This window comes from Microcebus murinus, chromosome 25, assembly GCF_040939455.1.
Source record: "Microcebus murinus isolate Inina chromosome 25, M.murinus_Inina_mat1.0, whole genome shotgun sequence".
NCBI classification, from domain to species: Eukaryota; Metazoa; Chordata; class Mammalia; order Primates; family Cheirogaleidae; genus Microcebus; species Microcebus murinus.
Genome location: NC_134128.1, coordinates 8,666,130 through 8,692,791, shown reverse-complemented (window position 1 = coordinate 8,692,791; position 26,662 = coordinate 8,666,130). Strand labels below are relative to the sequence as shown.

At 35.9% G+C, this 26,662-nt stretch overlaps 1 protein-coding gene across 1 annotated transcript in view; it reads right to left on the bottom strand.

Annotated features, from left to right (window-relative positions):
* Positions 1–26,295, bottom strand: part of DNAJC1 (DnaJ heat shock protein family (Hsp40) member C1) — a 188,866-nt gene extending 162,571 nt beyond the window's left edge. The window contains exon 1 of the mRNA XM_075997491.1: positions 25,968–26,295. Within this exon, the coding sequence (XP_075853606.1) occupies positions 25,968–26,183 (216 nt within the window). The 5' untranslated portion in view covers positions 26,184–26,295. The remainder of the gene's footprint in view (positions 1–25,967) is intronic.
* Between the last annotated feature and the right edge of the window lie 367 nt (positions 26,296–26,662).

The window sequence follows — 26,662 nt, the reverse complement described above, 5'->3', positions numbered from 1 at the left end:
TATTCATTCAGTAAAGGCTGGTTAAAGAGGACTTTAGGTAAATATGTAATGTTTTAATTTTTAAAGAGTTATTTAAATGTTACTTGAAAAAAATTATCTGAGACCATTGCAGCAGGTTTGAGATATGAATTGGCAAAATGGGAGTAGAGGGTGAGAAGAAATGAGGTATCTATGAGTAGAACTGGTTATATATATCCAAATGCTCAAATCAATAAATAAGAGAAAAAAGCTGAAAAAAAGAAGAGAGAGAGAGACCAAAATCATAAAGAGTAAGGAAAAATTAGGGAGGTATGTAGCAACAGCTGGGAAAAAAAGCATGAAGTGGGCTGAAAAGGCAGGAAGAAAAGGCCTAACAACTGGTAAACTGATCCATTTCTCATTGGTGGTTCAACTGTATAAATAAAAGGGTGGCAGCTTAGTGGGAAAGTACTTAGCAACTCTGTTTACACAGACAACAGAAAGTGCCACTAGAGTGGCAAATTGAACTGTGCAAGGCCAATTAACCCTTTCACCTTAGCGTTTTATACTAGCTATCTTACTTACTGTGCCTCTGTTAGATCTATACTGATATGTGCTAGGACCAAATGCAATTATAAATCATTGTTACATGTATTGATGAATTCTGCAAATTCCATGGAGCACATCCATTTTATTTAGTGTTCTGAATGCCTTCTTTGCTACTCTCATCTGGTTTTAATTAAGAAACACTTTCAAAGGAAGAGAGATTATCCAGAAACTCAAACTACACATGTCCTTTATTAAACTATGAATTGATCACTACTCAACTTTTTTGGCCCAAAGGTTTTTTAGAAATTTAGATTCACCTCAAATTTCTTCTAGGTAAATTAGGTGAAAGTTAGGGAAAGGATAACATTTGGATGGGCAAACAAATGTAATAGAACAATCCTAAAATGCACTGCAGAGGTCTGTAAATCAGCTGCTACATAACCAGTTATATCTATAATTATAATTTATTACTTATAAGGGAAACTTTAAATCTTGAAGGGTAACATGTAAGAGTTTTTTAAAAGACAGTAATAAGCTGGAAATTGTATTCAATTTCCTGATTTCAAAATATAATCATTTATTCTTTATATTTGAAAGCCAGGATCTATCCTCTCTATATATGTTCTATAAAACCTAGAGAAGTGTCATACATCAACCAAACATGCAAAAATTTGGTAATGATCACGTTGTGAACTGTTGGCATACGTGAAAGGCTTCTATGAGGCAGAGCCAATAATAAAAGTATGTAACTGTTCAATGGTAAACTAAGACAATCCACATGAACATTTAATCATTAATCATCACACTATCTTTTTCCTACTACCTCCAGGTCCCGATGGTCCCGCCTCATCCTACTATCAGCTGAATTCCATGTCAAATCTTCTCCTAGCCATGTTATTTATCACTGAATCTTAATAGTAATAATTTTTAAAATGTTAGTCAAATACATGAGCAAATGCCAACAGATTATTTTGAGGAGGGGTTTAAAGAAATATGTGCACACTGTATTTCTTAACCCTACAAAGATCAATAGCAGTCTGAAAAGCTTATACTTGCATTTTAGCAGCAAGGGATGTTTCCCTGTTCTGGCTTTTCTCAGCTCTTCCTAGTGAATAACAAAAGGCAAAAGAGCTGGAGAATTGTGCTTTCCTCATGCTACAGAGGCTACACTTAATGACTTCTATGGCCACATTAAAGTCAGCAAGGAAGAGACAAGCAGTGCAGCTTCTGCCTTTCTCTAAGGCTTTTCTTGAATGCAGGCCACCCACTAGGCTTCCCCATTTCTCTTTTCTTCCATAACAACACCAGCACAAACACTGCAAAAGCAACCAATCAAAACAAGCAGCATCAGTAAAGGGGCAGTGGGGCCAATGGTAAGTAAAGAAGAAAGGAGCAGTGAGAACTTCACATCTGCTCTCCTGGATGAGCCAGACCCTACTGAGGCTTCTTTGCAGGTAGGCAGAGAACATGGGGGACACTCACCCTGCCGGCCTCCTGCTCCCCTGGCATGTTCTCACAAGCACAAAAGCAGAATCCTAGAACTTAGCACTTAAAAGCCAGACAAAATTCAAGACTTTATCTTAGTGATTTTTAAAACAGAAACTACCAAACTCAAAAAAAATGAAAAGAAAAACAAAATGATAATGGAAGTAAACATATTAGCTAAAAGTTATAATATAATTTAGTCTAATTAATTAATTTACAAACCTCAGGTTTATTAAAGAATTTATTTCCTTGTTTTATAGATATCCACATAAACTAAAATTTGCATCAAAATAAAAATTCTGAAGGAGAAATGTAATATTTAATAATTTCCCAAAGTGGTAATAATTTCCCAAAGTTGGGAAGAGATATCTACACTTGTTCAAGCCACACTGGCTTGAACAAGTGTAGATATCTCTTTCTGTTTCTCTTCTGAATACTCTAATTCCTGAAATCAATTTTGGATTTGAGTTTAGAATTGATTCCCAGTGCAGTGGACCAAAATATACACACCCAGAAGCCAAGAGTCAGTTCCTATGATTTTTTTTTTCACATTAAATAAAACAAAAACATCTTAATATACCTAATACATATAACTAATACATATTTAAGAGTCAGGAGGCTTATATATAGTATGGCCCTACGCATGATCATTATATCATTCTAAATCTCCACACACACTCCCCCCTGCCCCCGATAATGAGTGCTCACAATTGGTCTTTTCTCTCTTTTGGAAAGCTGATGTGATTGTCTAATATAAACATTCTTTGAAAAGCCTACAGAAAAAATAATAAAGAAAGAAATTTCTTTTCAAAGTGTTAAGGGAAAAGAATCTATGCCCAAGATATTTTTATATATTCTGTACATCAAACCAACATTTAGATACTTAACTGTAAAAATATTTTTTTAATTTAAAATGAGGATGTCTACTTTCTATATAGGAGCATTTGACTTATTTTGTAATTTAGACAAACTTCAGTAGTTTTCTTCTTAAAGATCTTCTATTCTTTAAAAGTTCTTCCATCTTTCTTTTTCCTTATTAATCAAACATATGTGCAGATTTTTCTTAATTAACTTTTTAAATAGGTAATATAATATTCAAGCTCTCTGGCCACCAATCACTCAGAAGTATATATCTCCATTAAGATGGAAATTTGAATAGGGAGAAAGAAACACAATACACGAACTCCATAAAAATTTCCATTATTTCCTGAAGCAAGATTTTGTAGTACTGACATACTAATAAAGTAATTTATAGAATTCAGAAAGCATCTCCTTTCAAGTAAAGTGAGAAAGTCAATTAGCAAGTGAAAAGATCAGCTCAGAACCTAGTAAGACAGGGGTCCCCAAGTTCTTAAGCCTGACATGCCTTCAGTAAACACAGGCAATGCTAGGGAACAGCACAAGCAGGCCTAGTATTTACAGACCACATGTAGCAGTCCATCAATTCATTACGCTTTGTCTTGCAATGCTTCCAAATTATATCCTGTTTGTAAAGGGCAGGAATCATATACTACTTTCAAAGATTCCAGAAAACCTAACACAGTGCTGGGGACTAACGGAATAGATGAAGGAACAGAATGAGGCATAGGAAAAAGACGGAAAGAATTTAAAAGACTGTGGAAATATAGACAAAACTGCTACCTAAAAGAGCCTCCACAAGACCCACAGATTCAATGGCTAAAATACTTTTTAAAAACTATTATCATGAAGTCAACATTTATTCAAAGACTCTGTAAATTCAACAAGTGATATGTTTATATAATGTTATCAGAAACATCCGAGGCCATAAAAGTACATAAGAAATATCAAAACCTTAAAATCTGTTCCCCCATAATATGCCGAAAAAAAAAAAAAAGAAATATCAAATTTGGTTAAACATTGCTGCTGAGGGCGCACACATACTAGCAGTTATTCAGCTTACTGCAAGTCATTAACAATTATTGCTCTGATGTGTTTTACCTTGCATTACCTTAGGAATATAGGAAGACCTAAAAAAACAAAAAACAGCTAAAAGTCTATAGAAGTGCCTTCTGTTAATATAAATAACAGCTGGTTCAATGGCTTCAAAAACTTCTATAGTTTATACTATGTAAAACTATCTGATAAATCTGTGAGTGCAGATGAAGAGGCTACAAGGCCATTTCCTCCATTTTCACACTTAGAGATTAGTGAGAAGGGCTCTACTTTGAATATTTCATATTCTTATTCGAATGACCTAAAAAAACTGTATCTTAAGGAAGCATGAATACATAGGTGTAAAGGATTTTAAGAAGTGACTATGATGCTAGATGAAAATGCTGGTGGAGGTTTAATTAATTTTTTTAAAGTAGTGCTGTTTTCATTAGTACTTACCAAGTTCCATAGATTTTGAGGGTTCTACCCCAACCCTATTTTTCCTGTAAGTCCTTTTATTTTTAGAGTGTAATTTTACAAAACATGAAGCCATATAGTGTTACAGTAGAAATACCTGTGCTTGGATCTGGTCTGCCTGGGTAAAGTGGAAAATAATGGAAAGCAAATTAAAGACAGAATACCAGTAAAGGAGATACGTTTGTTTGCTTTTTTCCTTTTTGCACCATGGCTTTACCTTCTGCTAGTCAGTCAGGCTAGGGTTATCATGGATAAAGGGACTATCAATCTTCTTTCTTACCTAACCTTAGCAACCTTAGCATTCAACCCCTTCGATGTTTTTGATAATAATCAAATCTTTCTGCTCCCAACTTTATTCATAGTTTATTTTTGGCTAGTTCCCCAGCTTATCTTTCCAGAATCAAAACAGCAGCATTGTGGGGTTAGAAAGTCCTTAGGTTATCTAGTCTAACTGTACACTAAGTGATAAGTGCCTTCTATAACATTAGCTACAAATATCTATTGACCACAGTGCTAAAACGTGTGCTAGTAAAGAAATGGTAGTAAATAAAAACAAAGACACAAAATCCAGATACTGAACAAACTATATACACACATAGATTTCCTAGTTCCGTCCATTGAGAAATACTAGAAGCAGTAACACTTCAGAAACAACAAGCATACTTAGTGCCCATATTTTGGTTTTTAAATACTATTTTCCAACAAAAAGAAAAAGAAATCCTCAGAGAAATGACTGATTCCAGGACTGGGGCCGTGGAAGTACAAGATGAGTCTAGAACATCTTCTGCTGCCCAAAAATGCTCTGAAAAATAATAGGGATAAGTCAAAGGACACAGGAGCCAATGAAAAGACATTCCTAATTGCCAAGTGTGATAGAATGTGAACAAAATGACGATAGCAATGGAGCATAACCCAAAGAATAAAGTAAATATTAATGAATCTATATTGATAAAAATAAACAACAGACTAAATTGCAAGAAGGGATATCTCTTCCTTACAGTAGAATTCCAATCAATAAAGAATAATGGAAACAGAAAAATCACCATTTGGCAAGTATCATGGTAATAATGGTTATGGGCAAGAATCATCAAAGGATGCTAAAATTACTGGGCAAAAGTATTAAGAGAAATAGGGTATTTGCATAGTCTCAAAGTATTTTCCCACAAGGAAAATCACAAAGAGCAAATAGTAATCTTTACACTGGAGAAAGCTGGGATACACTTAACCAAGTGATCAAAGTGAACACCACCTGTGATGAGATATACCGACACCAAGCGCCTCCTGACGCACTACACTGAAAAGGGCATGTCACTTCCATGGTATTCATGCCCAAACATGCATAACCTGAATTTAAAACATTAGACCAGCCCAAATCATGGAATATTCTAAAATATAGAGTGAAGAGTGTCCAACACTCTTCAAAAGTGTCAAATCAAGACAGACGAAGGCTGAGGAACTGTGCCAGAGTAGAAGATATTAATGAGATAAGAAAACTAAATGTGTGATTCTGGGCTAGGAAAAGGATGTTACTGGGACAGCTGGAAAAATCTGAATAAGATCTGCCGATAAGTTAATAGTATAACAACGTTAATTTCCTGGTTAATCAATTTACTAAGGTTAATGTAAGACATATGGGAAAAGCTAGGTGACAAGTATATGTGAATGCTTTGTAATATGTTTGCCACTTTTTTGTTAAGTCTGAAATTATTTCAAAATGAAAAATTATAAACAAAAAAATAGTTTAAAAATATACTTCTTGGCCGGGCGCTGTGGCTCACGCCTGTAATCCTAGCTCTTGGGAGGCCGAGGCGGGCGGATTGCTCAAGGTCAGGAGTTCAAAACCAGCCTGAGCAAGAGCGAGACCTCGTCTCTACTATAAACAGAAAGAAATTAATTGGCCAACTGATATATATATAAAAAAAAAAATTAGCCGGGCATAGTGGCGCATGCCTGTAGTCCCAGCTACTTGGGAGGCTGAGGCAGAAGGATCGCTCGAGCCCAGGAGTTTGAGGTTGCTGTGAGCTAGGCTGACGCCACGGCACTCACTCTAGCCTGGACAACAAAGTGAGACTCTGTCTCAAAAAAAAAAAAAAAAAAAAAAAAAAAAAAAAAAATATATACTTCTTAAATCTAATATTTAAGGTCAGTGATCATATATCCCCTCTGCCTTTCCTTTCCACACTAAGTATGTTCTTTGCATATGATTCCCAGAACCCCCACCATATTTGTAACTTCCCTTAGAAAACCTCAGTTTGTTAATAACACTCCTTAAAGTATGTTACCAGGAATGTTTATAATATATTCATATAAATTGCAGTAAATTTCTCATTTTCTGTGATCAAGTCACTAAATGTTTATTAATGCAAATTAGAGTTGAATTTTAAAAGCAGATGCATAATACTCTCGGCCTGCTTCAGCATGTGATCAACTAAAGATTGAATGTTTATCTTCACTGAGGTCAAACCAGATCTTTCCACTTTATATTTGTGCAAATGATTTTCTTAAGCAAAATGTAGAATTACATTTTTCCCTCATTATTGCTATTCCCTCAATTTCAACTCACATTTTACAGTGGTATGGGAAGCAGTTAGATTATTATGAATAACAATTTTATCATTTATTCACTTACCATGTATTGACTACATACCGTTTGCAGTATACTATAAATTAAAAGTCTACAAAAAAATGTGTAGACTTGCAGTTGAGAGTGGGCATATCTGATAGGAAGGGCAGGCAGTGAGGAAAATCTTAACAATGGGATTAAATTTGGCCTGGGCCTTTAGGAATAAGTATCATTTAATTAAGAAGAAATAAGGCCGGGCGCGGTGGCTCACGCCTGTAATCCTAGCACTTTGGGAGGCCGAGGCGGGCGGATTGCTCAAGGTCAGGAGTTCAAAACCAGCCTGAGCGAGACCCCGTCTCTACCAAAAATAGAAATAAATTAATTGACCAACTAAAAATATATATACAAAAAATTAGCCGGGCATGGTGGCGCATGCCTGTAGTCCCAGCTACTCGGGAGGCTGAGGCAGTAGGATCGCTGAGCCCCGGAGATTGAGGTTGCTGTGAGCTAGGCTGACGCCACGGCACTCACTCTAGCCTGGGCAACAAAGTGAGACTCTGTCTCAAAAGAAAAACAAACAAAAAAAAAAAAAAAGAAGAAATAATACAAAGTAATGGTTATGATCTTTGAACCTAACAGATAAGCTCCACCAATTATTAGTTTTGTGAGACTGGGCAAGTCTCTAAAATTCAAATTTTCTCATTGATACGATGGTATAAAATACCTAGCTAGGTAGGACTATTTTAGAGATTATATAAGATGGCATATATTTAGAAAGCAGTTAGCCTTTACAGCAAATGGTTTTGGGAAAACTGGGCATCTGCATGCAAAAGAATGAAGTTGGATCCTTACCTTTGACAAAGACTCCCTCCTTGACCAAACTCTTGTCAAGCTCCTCTAGGCCATCTTCTCAACTAGGCCTCAACCTTTGGAGTTTCATCTCTTTCTTTGCATCACCCAATTTTAGCAAGAACCCTGCTAAATCAAGTTGAGCCATAATCTCCACCCTCAATTATCTGATCATCCTCAATATATCTGACCAAATTCCTCGAACCCTACCAGACCCCAGGCGATGGCTGATCACCTTGGCCTGCCTCTGGCAAAAATCTTGTCAAGTTGGTTTCACCAGAGTTCCCCCAAACCCCTGATGTTTCCGCTTAGTAATTTTCCATCCACTGACCTTGTTCCTTGGCTATATAAATCCCCACTTTCCATGTAGTTTTTAACCCCGACATCCAATAATATAGGGATCCTGCTACTAACCAAAATTTCAGTTTTCATTTTTACTATAGGGATCCTGCTACTAACCAAAATTTCAGTTTTCATTTTTACTATTTGGAAACTTTTCTAAAAAGTATAAAATCTAATGAAAAGATATATATATACACACACACACACCTTAACAAGCCTTTAAGACATTTTACACTACAGAAATTACATTTTAATGAATGTCAAAATGAAAAATATAGTAAGACCAAGTTCTGATAGCAAACATGCAACAGTACAAATAACCTTGTGTGTCCAGTTTACGTACTGCAGTGTGCATGCATGCATGTGTGTTGTATGGAAGAGGCCAGGGAAACATTTCAAGTGCTCATAATTCACAATTTAAGTTCTTTACAGAGTAATCTGTCAAACAAGACTCTCAATTTAGAAAACTGAAAATTTCCCATGTCTTATTTTTCTAACAGCTTTGTTTGGAAATAATTTATCTAACAAAAGATTCACCCATTGTGAGTGTACAATTCATTTTTAAGAAATGTATAGAGTTGTGCGAACATCACCAAAACCCCACCTTAGAACATTTTTATCAGCTTAAAGAGATCTCTCCTGCCCATTTGTAGTCAATCCCCATTTCCAGACAACCAGTACTCTCCTTTACGTCTCTGTATATTTGCCTTTTCTGGACATTTCATGTAAATTACCATGCAACATGTAGTCTTATTGAGGCTGGCTTTTTTCACTTAGCTTAATGTTCGTGGGGTTCATCCATGTCGCGATTTATCGCAGTTCTGTCTTCTTATACTAAATACTAAATCGTATGCCATTGCGTCGATATATCACATTTTGTTTATCCACTCATGGGTTGTTAAGCATTTGGAGTTGTTTCCATTTTGGGCTAATATCATGAATAATGCTGCTACGAACGCTCCCGTATAAATCTTTGTGTGAACATACAGTTTCACTTCTGTGAATCCCTAGGAGGAACTGCCCAGACAAACGCCAAAGTTAACTTTTTTATAAAAACACTGCCACACAGTTTTCTAGTGGTCACACCATCTTACACTGCCACTCACTACCTAAGGGTTCCAGTTTCTCCACACCCCACCAGTGCTTTGCACTGTTTGTCATCCTAGTGGGTGTGATGTGTTATCTCCTTGCAGCTTTAATTTGCATTTCTTTAACAACTAACACTGTTGAGCACCTTTTCATGTGCCTATTAGCGCCATTTGTATACCTTCTTGGGTGAAATGTCTATTCAGATAGCTTTTTAGATTCTTTTTATTAGGTTGAAGAAATTACCTTCTCTTCCTAGTTTGTTGAGAGTTTTTATCATGGATGAGTGCTATATTCTTTCCAATGGCTTTTTCTGTGTCTGGGAAGATCATATAATTTTTGCTCTTTATCTTATTAATATGGTATATTAATTGATCAGATGTTAAACCACCCTTGCACATTGAAACAGTTTTGGTACATGGACTTTGTCCATTTAATCGAATTTGTCTAACTTATTGGCAAAATTCTGCATTGTATTCTCTTATAATCCTTTTAATTTCTGTAGGGTTAGCAGTAATACACCTTCTTTCATTCCTTGTAATTTAAAAAAAGGTTGGTAATTAGTCTTTTTTTCTCCTTTTTCCTGATTAGTCTAGCTAACAGTTTATCAATTTTGTTAATCTTTTCAAAGGGCAAACCTTTGGTTTCATTGATTTTTCTATTGCTTTTCTGTTTTATATTTCATTGGTTTCTGCTCTAGTCTCTTTTCCTTTCCTTTTTCTTGCTTTGGGTTTAGTTTACTCTTCCTCCCCCATCCCCCCACTCCCACCAGTGTCTGAAGGAAAAGTTTAGGTTATCTATTTAAAATCTTTCTTCTTTTCTAATACATGTATTTAAAGCTGATGGTGCACATAGGATCTTCTAGTCTCTATCTTTCTTCATTCTCTTTTCTTTCTGTTTTAGAAAATGAATCATTTCTACTGATGTACCTTTAAGTTCACTGATTTGTCTGTCATCTCTCAAATCTGCTGCCGATCACATCTAGTGAAGTCTTACTCAGTTATTTTATTTTTTTAACTCCCGAGTTTCCATTTGGCTTTATTTTTACGAGTTCTCTTTATTGATATTCAAGTATGAGTTATGATCATCATATTTTTCCTTAAACATGATTTCCTTTATTTCTTTGAACTTATTTAGAATAGAATCTTTGAAGTTTCTGCCTGCCAAGTACAACATCTGGGCCCATTTAATGAGTTTCTATTGACTGCTTTTTTTTTCTTGATTATGAGTCACACTTTCTTATTTGTGTCATAATGTTTGTTGAAAATTGGACATTTTGATAATACACTGGAACAACCTTAGTCTCTGATTCCCCTCCTCCAATACACCCACACAATGGGGGTTGTTTTTGCTGTTTTATTTGTTTAGTTTCTTGCCTCGGATTATTCTACACAGTCTGTCTTCCCTGCAGTGTACAACCACTAAAATCTACATTCTGGTCTTTTTTCCCCTTGTTTTTATTTTTAAGCATGACTTTCTAGATATTGCCCCTGTGTTAGCATAGATTAGTGATGAGCCAATCATTGGTCAGAGGTTATGCTCAAACACCTTGGGCCGGTAAGGCTTTTTGCCAATAAATCTGTCTATTAGTTGGGAAACACATTCAAAGTTTAGGTGCTTTATAAGTCTTCCAAGGCTCCTACTTTCCATTGGAACCTCTTGTGTTTCCTTGCATATGCACAAGGCCTCACCAGCCAGGAATGTATGAATAACTAGGGCTCCTCTCGGTGCCCTCCTGAGAGTGGATACCAGCTTGAATACACATGCAGACTTCCAGAAAGTCACAGATATGTTGAATCTTACCAAGGCCCACTATGACTATCTCATTTTCTGGATAGCTCTGGTAATTTTCTGGATAATCTGCTGGGCTACTGCTTGCCCCTTCTAAAATATTGGTAATAACCTCAGGCAGGCTATGATCTTGGCCTTTCCCATTTGCTTACCACTGAGGTAGCTACTCTTCCCACCTACACTCAGAGGCATGAGATTTTTCACTGCTTCACTTCACATCAAGTCAGCCCCTGCCAGTAGCGAAGCTCGTGGTTCTCACAGCTTGCCTCACCCAGGTAGAACTACCTCATAGAAAGAGCTAGAAGGAAGGATAGGGGCAATCCTAGGCTAAAATGCCAGATTCTTACTTATCTTACCTACATTCCCCTAATTTTTTTTTTTTTTTTTTGGTCAACTTTTTCAATTTGTTATATGGTTTTGGTCAATTTTCAGAGCTCAAAAATAATTGTTTTTGGAGAAGAGATTCACTAAGCTCCTTATTCAACCATTCCAAAAGTCCTGCTCCCATCTCCTTCCTTCTCCCTCCCTCTTTCTCTCTCCCTCCCTCCACCCTTTTGGTAGTATCCTTTAAATCATGGCCTTCGAATATTTTTGATCATATGACCCATCAGGAAAATGTTTTTAAATCTTTATATTTATGTTTGAATTCAAAAAAAATCTATTAACTTATAAGTGATCTATTACTATACTAATATATGCTGTATTAGAAAGTATATATGAAAATATAAAATTTTAAGGGATAAGATAAATATAAGTTTTAACATTTTTTCCTGAATTCAACAATTGCCTTTTACACCCTGGGTTATATGAGTACCTGCTCCCCTATTTCGGAGTCCAATGCTCTAGACCATGGGAATAAGCCCTAAGGGCAGGTCACAGTTTGTCCATGCCTGCAATAAATCAGTAGTGCCCCAAAGAAATTTCATGTGAGTCACCGGTGTAACTTTACATTTTCTGGTAACCACATTTTGAAAAGTAAAAGGAAATAGGTAAAATTAATTTTAAGAATATATTTTACCTTAAACTAATACTTCAAAAATACTATCTTTTCAATATGTAATCGATATTAAAAATTGAGATATTTCACACTATTTTTTTAATACTAAGTCTTCAAAATCCAGTGTATAGGTTTTATAACATATTTCAATTCATAAGCTAAATAGTTGATAGTTTAAGTAAAATGTAGTCCTATGCAGACAATAAAATTTTGCTTAATGGGAAAATATTTTATATTCTTTAGTTATTCACATTTAAATGAATTAAAATAAAATGCATGTAAAATTCATGTTCTTAGTCTAACTAGCCACATTTCAAGTGCTCTATAGCTGTATGTGGCTACAGTATTGGACAGCATACCTCTAAACTATTAATATAAACACTTTGAGGATTTAAAGGGTTATAAATAGCCTATAATGGAGCTGGTTGTTCAGTAGTATCCACAATATTGAATTAAAGAAATTCAGAAGAGTAATACAAAGATTAGAGGCACTGAATATGGTCTCATCCTCAAGACCTATTCATTGGCTTTCTTGGCCAGGATACTATGGTGTTTGTTTACCAGAATGTAGAATTATATCCACAACTTATTTAAGTATATTTACAACCACTTTTATTCAACACAGATCATAAATCTACTTCATTTGACCCAGAGTAATACCTGAAGTTATGATAGAATACTTTGATTCAATGAATAATCATTAAAAATTACTTGATAATATTTTTTAAATAACAAAAACAACACATATTTCTATGACTTAACCTAAAGGCAAAAATGGGCTTTTTAGTCTAAAATCATTTGTCTTATTTAATTTTCCACTTATAATTATAAGTAGATTATAGGCTAAAGGTAACTTTAAAATATCCATACAATTATGAAAACATTTGCCATTAATTTAACCAAATGTGATTTAATTGTATAATGCTCTTCTTTCCAAAGTAATAGAATATACATGGGTATATGTTAGTAATATCTACGGGACTCTAAATAAAATATTCACCCCTAAATAAAATTCCACCAATCCCACAGTTCAAGATGTTCTAATTAGCCTATGTTTCTCTATCACCCTTGTACACATATATATTCCCTACAAAATTATAATCAAATGTGAATACAACTTGATATTTGGCTTTTTTTTCACTAATGTTATAAGTACTTTTCCATGTTGCTATGTAGTTTTCACATACATTGTTGATAATGATTACATATCACACCAAGAATGTTATAATTTATGCAAATATTCTCATACTATTAGAATTTGATTGTTTCCAATTCTTTACTATAATTAGTAATGCTGTAAAGAGAACTAATGAATTAACAAATATGAAAAGCAGGCTTTGTTAGCAGAATTTCTTAGCATAATCTAGGTAGCTGTGTGTATTCTATACATTTCTGCAGAGAACTGATGCAAAGAGTAATGTTATCCATGCTAGAAAGCCAACCATGATTGCCTATAAGTGAAAATGTCTTTTAAAAAGATCATTACACCATTGTTCTCTTTCACGTTATTACCTTTAAAGACTTCCCTTAGATTAACAACTCAATACTAAAGGCATGTAATAAATTACAAAATAAATAGGTTCCTCAAATTGTGTGCAAACTGACTATATTTAAATCCTATGAATCCAAATGAAAGGGCCCTTTATCTTCTCTTATAAATTCAAATTGTATATTTCTTTCCTGAAAATAAATACTTCAAAGTATTTTCCAAATGTGCTCTCTATAAACTGCTTAAAGCTTCAATTAAGCATCACTCAATTCTATAAAGCTAATATCCATTGAAATCTATGATTTTAGTTTTGTCCATTAAGTTGATTATTAAAAAAGCTTTTGGTAAGGCTAACCCTCACTGACCTATGTTTTATTTTGTGAATCTCCAAAGACTGATTATAAGAGAACGAAATGTTATTTAGGCCTAGAAAGAGAAAGTCTGTTTAAGAGGTTTGTGAGTGGCGTATGGTTATAAAGGGTCAACATGAAACTACCTGCATATAATTTAACTTTAGGACCATAATATCCTCTAGCTCATGGCTTTTCTGACATGCACCTGGCAAATTTTTCTAGCTAATTTCAAGAGTCTAACTAATTTCAGGACTCTCCTCTGGAAATCTCCAATAACAGGGCCATATCCTTCACTCTGAGACAATGGACCTACTCATTACTACATTCAGAACCGTGTGGGATCCGATACTTTTAGAAATATTACTTGCCTGCTTCACCCCTCAGACTTGGATAAAATCTGGGAATAGTGGCCAAAAGAAGACAGGGACAGAATGGCACACTGTCTCTTTTAATGCCTAAGTAACAGCCCTTTATATTGCTGTGAATAGAAGACCTGCCTACTACAGCTGTGGAGGATAAGTGGTAAAAGTTTCTTAGATAATAAGAAAACTAGCATTAAAAAATAAGTATTATAAAATAAATGCAGCTTTTAAAAATGTTTCAGTGTTTCAGAGTAACACTCCAAGTATTTGAGAGACTTGCTTCCAAATCTCACTCCAAATAGGTACCAATGCTAAAATCTAAACAGTGAAAATTATAAAAATATAGTCATGATCAAAAACTAGCTAAGTATCTCTACAGAGAAAAAACAAATGGAAACTAGTAATAATAGCCCATAAATATAGTTTAAGCTACAGGCGTATTGGGTTCCATGCCTACAAGCAGGCAGAAGAAACCAGAAGTTTGACTCCCATGGAGTAATGAGGACTAAAAGTCCTCTACAAAAGCCTAGGATCAGAGCCAGGCTTGATACTTGAAATCAGGGGTTGCAGTGGTACTCCACCACCTGAGGGGGGAAAAAATGTAAAAAGTGAGAAGGTCACTGCCTGAGGCTACAGCTTATGAAATATTATGTATCTGAGATGTTAAGAGATAAAAGTTTTAGCCTCACAGCTTAGACCAGGTCAAGACACCTGCAGGCTTAGTATCTGGATTTGCAATGGCCCCAATACAACCTCAGGAGGGAGCCCTTAGCAGCCTATGTAAGACCTATTTCTTGTCTAGGTGTCTTGGGCAAAGGAGTAAAAGCAACTATGAAGCCACTAGGGAGAGGTAAACAGAGAAGAGAAACTCTCACTCAAGATGAGCCTGAAAATTAAAATTCTACCTATAGAAATATTTTAACTACCAAACAGAAATTACTTCACAGTTTAACCACCTATGTGCAAGTATTCACAACAATCCCAAAATTTAAAATATTTTTATACCACAATAAGTTTGAAGCAAATACACCACCTGCACAACTGTACATAGTGGTCTTGCTTTAAGAACCTATAATAATTTCTGGGTATATTCTTAAATTAATTCTGTGTTTCATGTTATCAAAGATGGCATATACCAAATCATTTTATTTTCCAAACTTCCAGAAATTTCCTGTTGTTGACTTCAATGAGCCCAGGGAATTGCTTATAGTAACCTCAAAGCATGTTTAGTACAGTTCCACGACAACTATAAACATGGTGGCTTGGATCTTCCTAGGGTAGATTTAGTCCATATCCAAAGACAATGAAAACAAGTAGCTCCTCAGCTTGCTTGTATTATTATTTTTTTAAATAATTCTATTGTGTGGAGAGAATCAACAAACCATTATTTCCTTTGTGCATTATATTTTAAGGCATTACAGAAAAATAATTTAAAGGGAGTACATACGCAGGAATAGTCCAGAAGGAGGTGAATGAAGGTGAAAGTAGACATAAGAATTATGATTTAGGTTTTGCATATAAATTTCCACTGAGTACTATTATGTAAAAATTTAGCATGTTGTTTCATAATCCTTAATTATTGTTAGACATAAACAGGCTAGATGACCATCTGGTGGGAGTGGTACAGAGGAGATTCTTATATGAGGAAATAGTTACTGGTGAAGGCTCCTCCAACTTCAGGATTGTAATGTTAGCTCTTTAATTTAGTTTTGTTGTTGTATTTCCCTCAGCACAAAATTTTTAACATTTCAGACCCCAGTGCAATTTCTTTCTTGTACTGGGTCTATTTGAAGTAACATAGCTAAGTAGGTATAAGAACTATTAACATTAAGATCTACTTCTTTTTATAGTCTCTTATGAAATTATAAAACGCAAAGGAAAAAAGATCGGTAATTAATTATTCAGTCCAAAGGAAAGCAGTACTCTTCAGAAGCTACTAAGAGGTGGCAGACACAGCTAGGAAAAAAGGGTGACTTTGGAATCCCTGATTGGTATTATAAAGAGTGAATAAACTGGCATACAAATAGAACTGCATCTGGAGATCTTTCAAAAGTCATTTAATTAAGGATATTGTAATAATTAAAATAGATGACAGCAGATAATATAGTGAATATTTCATATCTAGCAATACATGAGATGGATGAGTTTCAGAATAAATAGGGAAAACAGGCAACCTCATAGTAAAAATCTAAAAGTAGGAACTCACGATTTCTTGGTCAAAATATCATTAAAGACCCAATATATTTAGTTAATAAATAACACTTAAAGGCTGGGTATGGTGGCTAACACCTGTAATCCCAGCATTTGAGGAGGCTGATGAGTAGGAAGATTGCCAGAAGCCAGAAGTTCGAGACTGGCCTGGGCAACACAGTCAGACCCTGCTAAGAAAAATTAGCAGGGCATGGTGACACACAGCTGTAGTCCTCGCTACTTGGGAGCTAAGCCAGGAGGACTGCTTGAACTTAGGAGTTCAAGGTTACAGTAAGCTATGATTGTGCCACTGCACTCCAGTCTAGGAAACAGAGCAAGACCATATCGCTTAAAATAAGTAAATAAATAATAATTAAAGAATTATAAAATATAATAGGTGAGTCAGCAAAAGTTAATGACCAAATTGAATTAAACTGATTGCCTGAAACCACCCTTCACAGACAGACCTATGCATGGAAGTTCAGACAACCACTGTTCTTACAAGAACAGCATGAACTTTATACCAGTAGCCTTTACAGAACAAAGAAAAGAATGGTCAAAATGTATAGATAACTAGGAAAATGATATATAGCATAATTGGAACCACCTAAAAAACAAAACAACAAAACTAAGCTGGGTTAAAATACAAATATATATACATATATATGGAAAACTACAAATTATGTCCCTGATAAAATGGAAATGGTAATCAGTGATTTTACCCAAAAATATTTAGCTATATCTGTACAACACAGAAATGTTAATTCTCTAAGTCTGTATTATCCTATATATGCTATCCAATAACCATCAGCCATATTTAAGTACTTGAAATGTGCTAGCACAACTGAGAAATCAAAATTTTAATTTTAACTGATTTACATTTAAATTTTAAAACTAATAATTTAGTTACTGGAAACTTATAGCATAATTGGAACCACCTAAAAAACAAAACAACAAAACTAAGCTGGGTTAAAATAAAAATATATATATATATATGAAAAACTACAAATTATGTCCCTGATAAAATGGAAATGGTAATCAGTGATTTTACCCAAAAATATTTAGCTATATCTGTACAACACAGAAATGTTAATTCTCTAAGTCTGTATTATCCTATATATGCTATCCAATAACCATCAGCCATATTTAAGTACTTGAAATGTGCTAGCACAACTGAGAAATCAAAATTTTAATTTTAACTGATTTACATTTAAATTTTAAAACTAATAATTTAGTTACTGGAAAATTGTAAGTATATTTGCAACAATCTGGCTACATACTTGTTAGCTATTCATCTTATAAAATGTCAATACAATAAAGTATTTTCAATCAAAATTTAGCATCCAAATTGAGGTGTGCTAAAAGTAAAAATGTAAAATATACACCAGATTTTGAAGACTTAGTACAAAAAGCTAGAATGTGAAATATCTCATTAATGTTTTGAAAATGTGATTACATGCTAAAATAATATTTTTGATACATTGAGTTAAATAAAACATATTATTAAAATTAATTTCACCTATTTCTTTGTAACATTTTTAAATGTGGCTTCTAGAAATGTTAAAATTGTATCTGTGGCTTGCATTGTATCTATCACAAAGTGCTACTCTAAGGGACAAAGGGCCTGAAAAAGCCTGTCATCTGTCAAAAACCTGAAGTATCTATCAGTCAAGATTTGTATATAAAAGATTATCTCCTAGTGTCACAAAATATTACTTTAGGCTACCCAGAATTTGCAAATTTATACATTCCAAAGTCATTAGTATCCTCCTCATACAGAAGATGGTCACAGATCATTAAAGTATTCCTTCTGAGTTATTGCAAACTTTGGTAACATTAAACTGCTATTCCACCATCCAAAAGAATGCTAATTCATCAAAGACTTCCTGATTCCTTCTCTATCTAAATTCCCTCACTCACATGTTATACAATGCTTTTATGTCTATGAGAGCTAAATAAGGATCTTTAGCTTAGAAAAGATTTTGATAAGACTAATTTTATAGAACAATTTTGTATTTATATATACACATATAAATTTACTTTATATAATATATATACTTAAAAGTTTATAAATACATATTTAGTTTATATATGCACATATACACTCTCTTAAAAATTTTCCCCTAGAAGAAAAGCATCAGAACTTCACGCCTTAGCCATGGAAAAGCCGAAGCTTTTCCAACTTCCTTCATACCATGGCACTTCCCAGAAGATGATATTTGTAAGACACACTAGAGTAAACTGTCAAGACTACTGAAGGGGGGGGGGCATCACTATCTCAGCACACTTGTTAGCAGCACACCAATTGGGAAGCTCGGTGTTATAAGTCCCTGCAAAATACTGCAAGAAACCTCTGATCCATATTTTATTTTTACCTGTCTCATATTTTATTCTTACTTATGCCTACAGTTGTGAAAATACAACCTCTCCACATTTTTAATGGCAATATCCAAAGAAGGCCACAAGATGGAGATATTACTCCATTACCATTTATATCTGCATTTATGCATTTTTCTCTGTACTTTTCTCTCTGTATTTCTTACTTTCTTACTCAGTGGTATTCTCAGTGAATGCCTCTGTCTCTAATATTTACTCTAGTTCCTCTGTCACTCTGCTTTAACTATCTTTATTATAGAATTATATAATAAATACTTTCATAATCCTTGTTTTTAATAGAAGGCAGATGGAAATATTTTCTTTAGCTCAATATTTTCCCACTTCTCTAAAATTAAGATCATTTTTATTTACACATTTTTGTCCTGCAGGCAAATCAAAAAAAAAATTGCTACCTACAAAGTAATAAGAAGTCCAAAAGTCATTTACTTCAATACCTTCTATTACCCTGTAAGGCTACAGATTTACTTCATGGTGATATCACTCAAAACTTTTCCAGGACCCTTTGGTACCCTTCTTTGGGAACAGTCCCCAAGCCAGTTTATGAGCCTTACATGAAATGTGTATTCGAATCTCTTTATCCACACAAACTGTATTTATCCAAGCTTGCTAACTGAATTTAGTCACCAAATTTAGCTCCAACTATTAGCTATAGCCAAAAACCAAAAGCAACTTAAAGATTTACTCTTAATGAGGCTAGTATGAAGAATATGCTATACGTCTTGAAGGTAACTCAAAATAAGAAGTTTCTGTGATGTTTTGTAGACAGCAGCATTGTTGAAAAAATGTGAAGCTTTCTTCAAAACTACTTTTAAGATCTAATGTATTTTAAGATAAATCCTACATGCTCCCAAAGGTGTGATAAAGTCACACAATAACCACTATAGAACCACACAAAATGGCAGTCATTTGAACTTTATCAAATGTCTAAACTGATTTATTTAAACGCAGGAAGCCGTTCTACGATAGACAAAAGATAAAAGTTCCATACAAAAATGCTGTAAGATATAATTAACTACAAGTAAAATCACAATTTCCAGTCTTCCTACTTTATACATACATATTAATTTCTATCAAATTTAATCACTATTAATAGAAAACACCAAATTCAGAAAAGAAACTAAATAGTAATCTTTTATCTGTTAACAAAAAGTGTAGTAATTGAAAATAACTGCTAATAAGATTTGCAATTTTTAAAAAAAACTCCAAAAGTCAGAGGCTTCTTGGTAATGTATAAATTCAATCAGACATGTGATAGCTTCCTTAACCTGACCTATTTTAATGGTATGAATAAAGTTCTTAAGGATTGGCTAGAAATAAGTTTCTCCTTGGCAGGCATGTCTATGGACCCTAACATTTCTCTATGGTCTATTTGGATTTCCCACTAAATGACAACAATGATCATCTTCTTCCCAGTTGTCACCCATTATTCATTTTGACTACGGCTCACTATATATACGCCACAGTAGGGTCTCAAGTAGCTTTTTAAAATTGAGCCTTCTATAACCAGGAGTTGTATGTATTCTAGAATTTGTTTAACTAAGGAAATTACTCCCTTTTAGAATTCCAGTGTTTGCTCTTGGTGGCATTTTAATACCGCTTCTTTTCCATTTTAATACTGCTACTTATTCTATGACATGTCCTTTATTTAATTCTTGATCTTAGTCTCTTAGCTTTAATATTAAACAATTCAAATTCTATTAGCTAACTGTGTAGCTGCACAGAGCTTAATGCCCACTGCCTCACTAGCAATAAAACAGGCATCCATCTAATAATGAAGCATATTGTTTTATACACATATTCTCTCTAACTAGAACTGTGGAGTGTGGCATACCCTTGTTTTTGCAATATGCCTGATTATGTATAAGATTCCAGTTACTGGATGATGTAATCAGAAACATTTACTGATTTACTGATTAAGTGAATGAATCCTAACCTTACTTAATTTAGTATTAAGTAGAAAGGGGAATGAAACATAAATTCTAAATTAAATTTCTAAAAAAGATATAACACTTTTAGACAAAAAATATCAGCAAATATATATAATATCTCAAATATTTAGCTCTTCAAATGGAATAGTGTGATGTTATATAAAACAAAGGAATCAATTTTTACATTCATTAGTGTCCATCTAATTATAATTGTTTAACAAAAATAAAAGTTTTTGAAAATATGACTGTAGCTTCATTATAAAATGGTCTAAGGTCCTGCTTCCACAACCAGAAGTCTTTCTTTTCACTGTACTTCCTTTCCTTTATCTCTACACAACTCTGTAAGAAAGGCTTTGGAATTGTTTTTAATTATATGTGGAATTAATTCCTATCATTACTGTCTAAATAGATCCAATAATGCCTGACTTAGAAAAAGATTCCAAAAATCACACAGTAGCAGTTTATGGAATAAATAGTTCACTAAGAGAAAACATAACAAAGCTAAGAACAAGCTTAACAGAGATACCACATATTTTATCAAATTACTTGTATGGATGTTACTCATAACTGCCATATAATTCTCCTCTCAGCAATCAAGTCAAATATCTACCCTAACCTCTATTTCATTCTCAATACTGAATAAAATATGATTTTGAAATTCACATTAAACCAATTACTAGGTAAAATGGTGACCTATATAATAAGATTTTAGAATATATCTCTGGGAATAATTGTAATAACAGAAGCCAATTCCACTTTCCCAGTTCAACTTAGTCTATTATCTATGAATAATAAAAGATAAAAAAAATTCGAAGGGTATTCTTATAATTAGTGTAGAGAAAAAACTCAGAATAGAATAAAAGGAAAAAGGAAACTTACAACTAAAAGATTTCATTCCAACAGCTCTAGATTATGCATAGGAAAATTTTCACAATGGACTTGCTTTTTCCCATAAGATACGCTCAGGCAACCTCCACTAAACTACACTACCACACTGCATTAAACAGTGTGTACATAAGAAAAGGAAACGAATTTTATGACAATCCAATCTGATGCCAAGATGTATACAATTAAACAAGTATTTATTCAGTTCTAACTCTATGCATGATATGCCTACATCAGAAATATAAAACATTGGAAGGTTATCTGCTATTTTGTACTTCTCCCTCCCTCTAAATAAAAAAAAAAAAATGGATTCTACAATAAAAATGAGGAAGATACTATTATACAACACACATTTACAAGGGAATAGACTCAGTAGAGAAACACTGAACTAAACTCAACTAATACCACAAGCATCATTGGAGATAACTGATAACATAATACAGATTCACCAATCATCTAAGAATGAGATCATCATCCTCATTTCTAAAAGGACTGCAGTGGGGTTTGAGAAGGTCCCATTACTGACTTCTTTGCTTTTTCCCATCCAAAAAAGTAAGAGGACACAGGAGTCAGTTAGACAGAGATGAAATATATCTTTATTACTGATATAGCTATTGAAGAATACGGGCTAGGTGTGGGGGCCAAATGGGCTTGTGAGTAATTTTCATCCTCTCCTCTCCAGTCTAGACTTCAAGACAGCACACTCAAAAGAAAGTCTGGCTAGGATAATTGCCTTACTGGTCTGGGCAGAGACAGGTGGAGAAGAGACTGATTCCCACTACTCTTAGCTTAGTGATTAGCTCTTTCCAACCAAGCAAAACAGACCAAAGGCAATTACCCTCCAAGAACGTAACTCATGGCTCCATCGACCATGTAAGAGATGGAGCAAGTGATCAGCAGTGTTTCTTTAGGGAAGTCCTTCCCCCTGGATGGGGCAAGGATGAGTGGGCAATAATTGTCCCTCCTCTAAATGGGCTGCTATTCTGTACATTTGAAAACACAGATTGAAAGAGCTTAAAAGGTTTATTAAATTTGATTTAAAAATTACAATCCAAATATTCCATAAGCATATGTTAATAATAGCTTTTCTTAGGTTAACCAAGTTTCAGCATTCATCTGAATGTAAGGATGAAGTTATTAAAGAAATTAGAGAATGAAGCGCATTTCTACCTACGTGAATTGGAGTATGTATTGGACTGGCACCGTGAAGACAATCTCTGACTTCATCATAAAATAAATACTGAAAAATGTCAGATAATTTAGCTTGTCATGATTGCAATTCACAGATTTCTTTTAAACAAATATGAACTGTTTATTGTGGGCTAGAATACTGGATAAAATATAAGAAAAGTCATAGTCCTAAAAGACAACCAAAAAAAATACAGAATTGCCATTAACCCCAAAAGAAATATAGGTGTCCAAGAAGCAGGAGCTGTTAGACAAAATATAAATATTGTGCAGGGACCTAGAATTTAAGTTACTAATAAAAGATTTTTCAATAGCACATCTTTTTTTCCTACATTCTTCTCATCTTTCCCCATCTCCTCTTAAAATGCAATATTCAAATTGGAATGCCCTGAGAACAATTAAGTAATTCTAGAAATAGGATGAATCACTAATATGTCATCTACATACACCCTTCTAAAGACTTCTGGAACCTATTCCTAGACTTCTAGAACCAACTTGAAATCTAAGAATACATGGTAAGAGATTCCTTTCCTGTATCAAGGCTGTAAAAAAACCATATACAAATGTAACCTGTTGAGTAAAAACTGTCAAGCATCTACTCTGTCACCCCTTAATCTCTATAATTGTAATAAAAGACAACTTTTAGAACTTGGATTAAGACACCACCTGGCCTTGTGACCTTGGACAAGTTAGTTGCCTCGTTTTTTACAATAGATGGCATTTTATTTATTTTCTTCATAGTTAGACACATAGTAGACAATTATATATTTAAGTGAAACAATATAAACATTGTAACTTAAACTGTAATTCCCTTAATGAGTAGATGTTTCACAGCTGATGGTGGATAAGGAGATAAAAAGATGCCATCATCAGTTACTAGCATTCTGGCTTCTAGTTTAGGATATGGGCATCTCAAAAGAATTTTCTGTATTAATTGTCTCCAATTCTTCGCCTTCATTTTCTCCTGAACCCAATCCAACCAGACTATTGATCTCACCACTTTGCTGAAAGAGCTCTTCCTGAGGTAGCTAGCCAGTCTGTGAAATTCAAAGTCAATTCTCAGAACTCATCTTATTTGATCCTCATTTAACCCAGCTGATCACTTTCTCCTCTTTGAAACAGTTTCTTCACTTGACTTGAAAGAGCCTTTTCTTGGTTTGCCTCTTACTTCACTGGCTGTTCCTTCTCCATCACCTTTGCTGGGTGACCTTTAAAAGTAGCCTATCTACTTTGTTCTGGTTCTTCATACCTGGCTAGTCACCAAGAGATTATTTGGCTCTGGCTTGAAAAATTACACATTAAAGATCTTGGGTTGTATTTGTCTCTACCAAATTTCTGGGCCCCTGAGAGCCTTCTAAGAAAGTTAAGATTCAATGTAAAGAACTTGTTCCAATTGGTTTCTCTGCTTACAAAGAATAAAATTCCTTCTGGCATTCAACATGACTGGATAAACACAGATTAAAACAATTTTCTGGATCCTTCTTTACAAATTCTACTTTGATGAAGAATCTTCTCGATTATCTATGCTTCTTTATTTTCTCATCTGTACCCATATAGTCAAATACTCTGGTTATTTATACTGCCTAATTAACTCTGCAAATTAAGCTGCATGAAATTATAAATGAAAATTCTAGGAGAGTTCACATGCAAAGCTAGATTACATAATCTAAATTTCCTAAAGAAAGCTACTAGGTTTCTTGACTCTTTTAAAGGGGCTTAATTTCCCATGAATAACTAGAAAGTATCTTCAAGATCTTTGGTTATGTACAAGACTCCCTCTAGCTACAGAACTTAATCCATGATGATAAATTCTAAACAATATTCCCAATATTAAAGTCATTCTTAAAAGTCTTCAGAGGTATAGTTTCACTAATTATTTTTACAGATACTGCATCATCACGTACTTTGAAAATGAAGTTTATTCTTCTCTATGAGCAGGAAGTGGCACCAGGTGACAGATCATAATCATAGTTATTACAAAACTGTTTGCGCATATGTATCTGAAGTGTGAAATGTTTATATTTTATAACTCTTACGAAAATAAAAATTGTTAAACTTATGGTACCATGGCAACCTAGCAATTCTGTATTCAATAATGGAATGAAAATGCAATGTTTGAAAATTAAATTTCAGTATAAGTTCAATAGTTCACCCAAATTTACGAAAACCTATGGGGGGAAAATGTGCATTTCATATTTAGTCATGTGAAGTGTGCCTGGAATGGCAACTACTGGTAAATGTTATTTTTTTTAATCCGATAACTATTCAAAGCATTGTATGAAGGGCTCAATCAGATCATGTGAAATTCTACGTCTTTCCCCCTATAACCCTGAATTCAGTGAAATGTCATCTTCTTGGTAGTAGGTTTCAGATAGAGACGGAATATCTATCCTAACTCAATAATCCTCGATGGTAGAAATAAAAGCAACAATCGAATTTTATAAGTTAATGTCTCGAACTAAAAAAAAGGGGGTGGAGGGAACAAAAACGAAAGGAAAAGAAAAGAAAAAGAAAAAAAGACCCTGCGCTACTGGTTGGGCTTCTCTTTCAATAGCACCCCAAGTACCTCTGCAGCCCAAAAAACTTAACAGCTCCTCCTATACGTTCCAGGACCAACCTGGTAGAAGCTCAGAGTTTCTCCAGATTTCTTAAACTGGTATACAAACCCCTATATAACAGGCTAAAAAGATTACAAAGTACAACGTAAGAAAAACTTCTGCAACACAGACGTTGGAGAGAATGCAGCCCTGTCTTCCCAGAAAGAAGAAAGGAAGCAGCTGAGATCGGAGTAAGTCTAAGTGCGAAGATGACAATGTAGGGCGAGACGCGGCTGCTCTTTCTCACATTCTGGGGGGCAGGAAAGCAAAGCATGGGTGTAAAAAGAAAAGGTGTCTTCCTTCTTCCTGCAGCACAGCTTGGGGGGCGGGGAGGCCCGTCCCCAGAACGCCAGAGGAAGCAGGACCACCCCGGACTGCGGCCCCGTGCAGCCCGTCCCCGGCACCGGACCCTGAGAAGCGGGGGCGGCGAGGACCGGGCCAGGCGGGCAGGTCCTTTGCAGCCCGGGGGCGCGGGGAGCCCCCGGTGGCCCGGGCTGAGCGCGCAGCGGAGCCCGCAGCGACCAGGTCCCGCCGCCCGTGCCGGCCCCCTCGGACGGAAGGGTCGCGGCCCGCCCGCGTCCGCCTCACCTGCTGCACGCCGAGGAACTGGTAGAAGTTGAGCTGCACCTCCTCCACCAAGTCGAACAACTCCAGGTCTCCGCTCTCCCAGCCGCGCGCCGGCCCCGCGGCCGCCAGCAGCAGCAGCAGCAGCGGCAGCGGCGGCCACCGCGGCGGCGGGAACCGCGCGAGCCCCAGCCCGCGGCGCCGGGGAAGCCGCGCCGGCCGCGAGCGCGGGGCCGTCATCGCGCCCGGCTCGGAAAGGTCACCCGCCACGCAGTGCCGCCGCCGCCCCCGGGACGTGGCGGGCGGCGCGGGCTGTGGGCAGCGGTGCCCGTCCGCGAGAGGCGCGCGCGGCCGCTCCGGAGCCGCGCGCCCGGCGGCCGGCCCCGGCGGGAGCGCGGGGGTGGCGGGAGCCCGCGGCCCGACCGGCGGGTGGGCGGGCGGGGCCGCAGCTGGCTCTGCCGCGCGCCGACCCTCGCCCCCGGGCCTACAAACAGCTGGAGAGCCAGCGCCCGGCGCGGGGCTGGGGGAGGGGGAGGGGCTTCCCCTCGCCTCAGCCTATCACGGGCCACGCTTCCGGTGACATCACGTCTCCTAGCAACCGCGGGGCGGGGGCGGGGCCGGAAGTAGGGACGCCGGGAGCCCCAGATCTGGGCCTCAGGGAAATGCCTCTCCGCGGCTCGTGCGCGCGGAGGAGCTGCGCCTACGTTTGCTCCGGACGA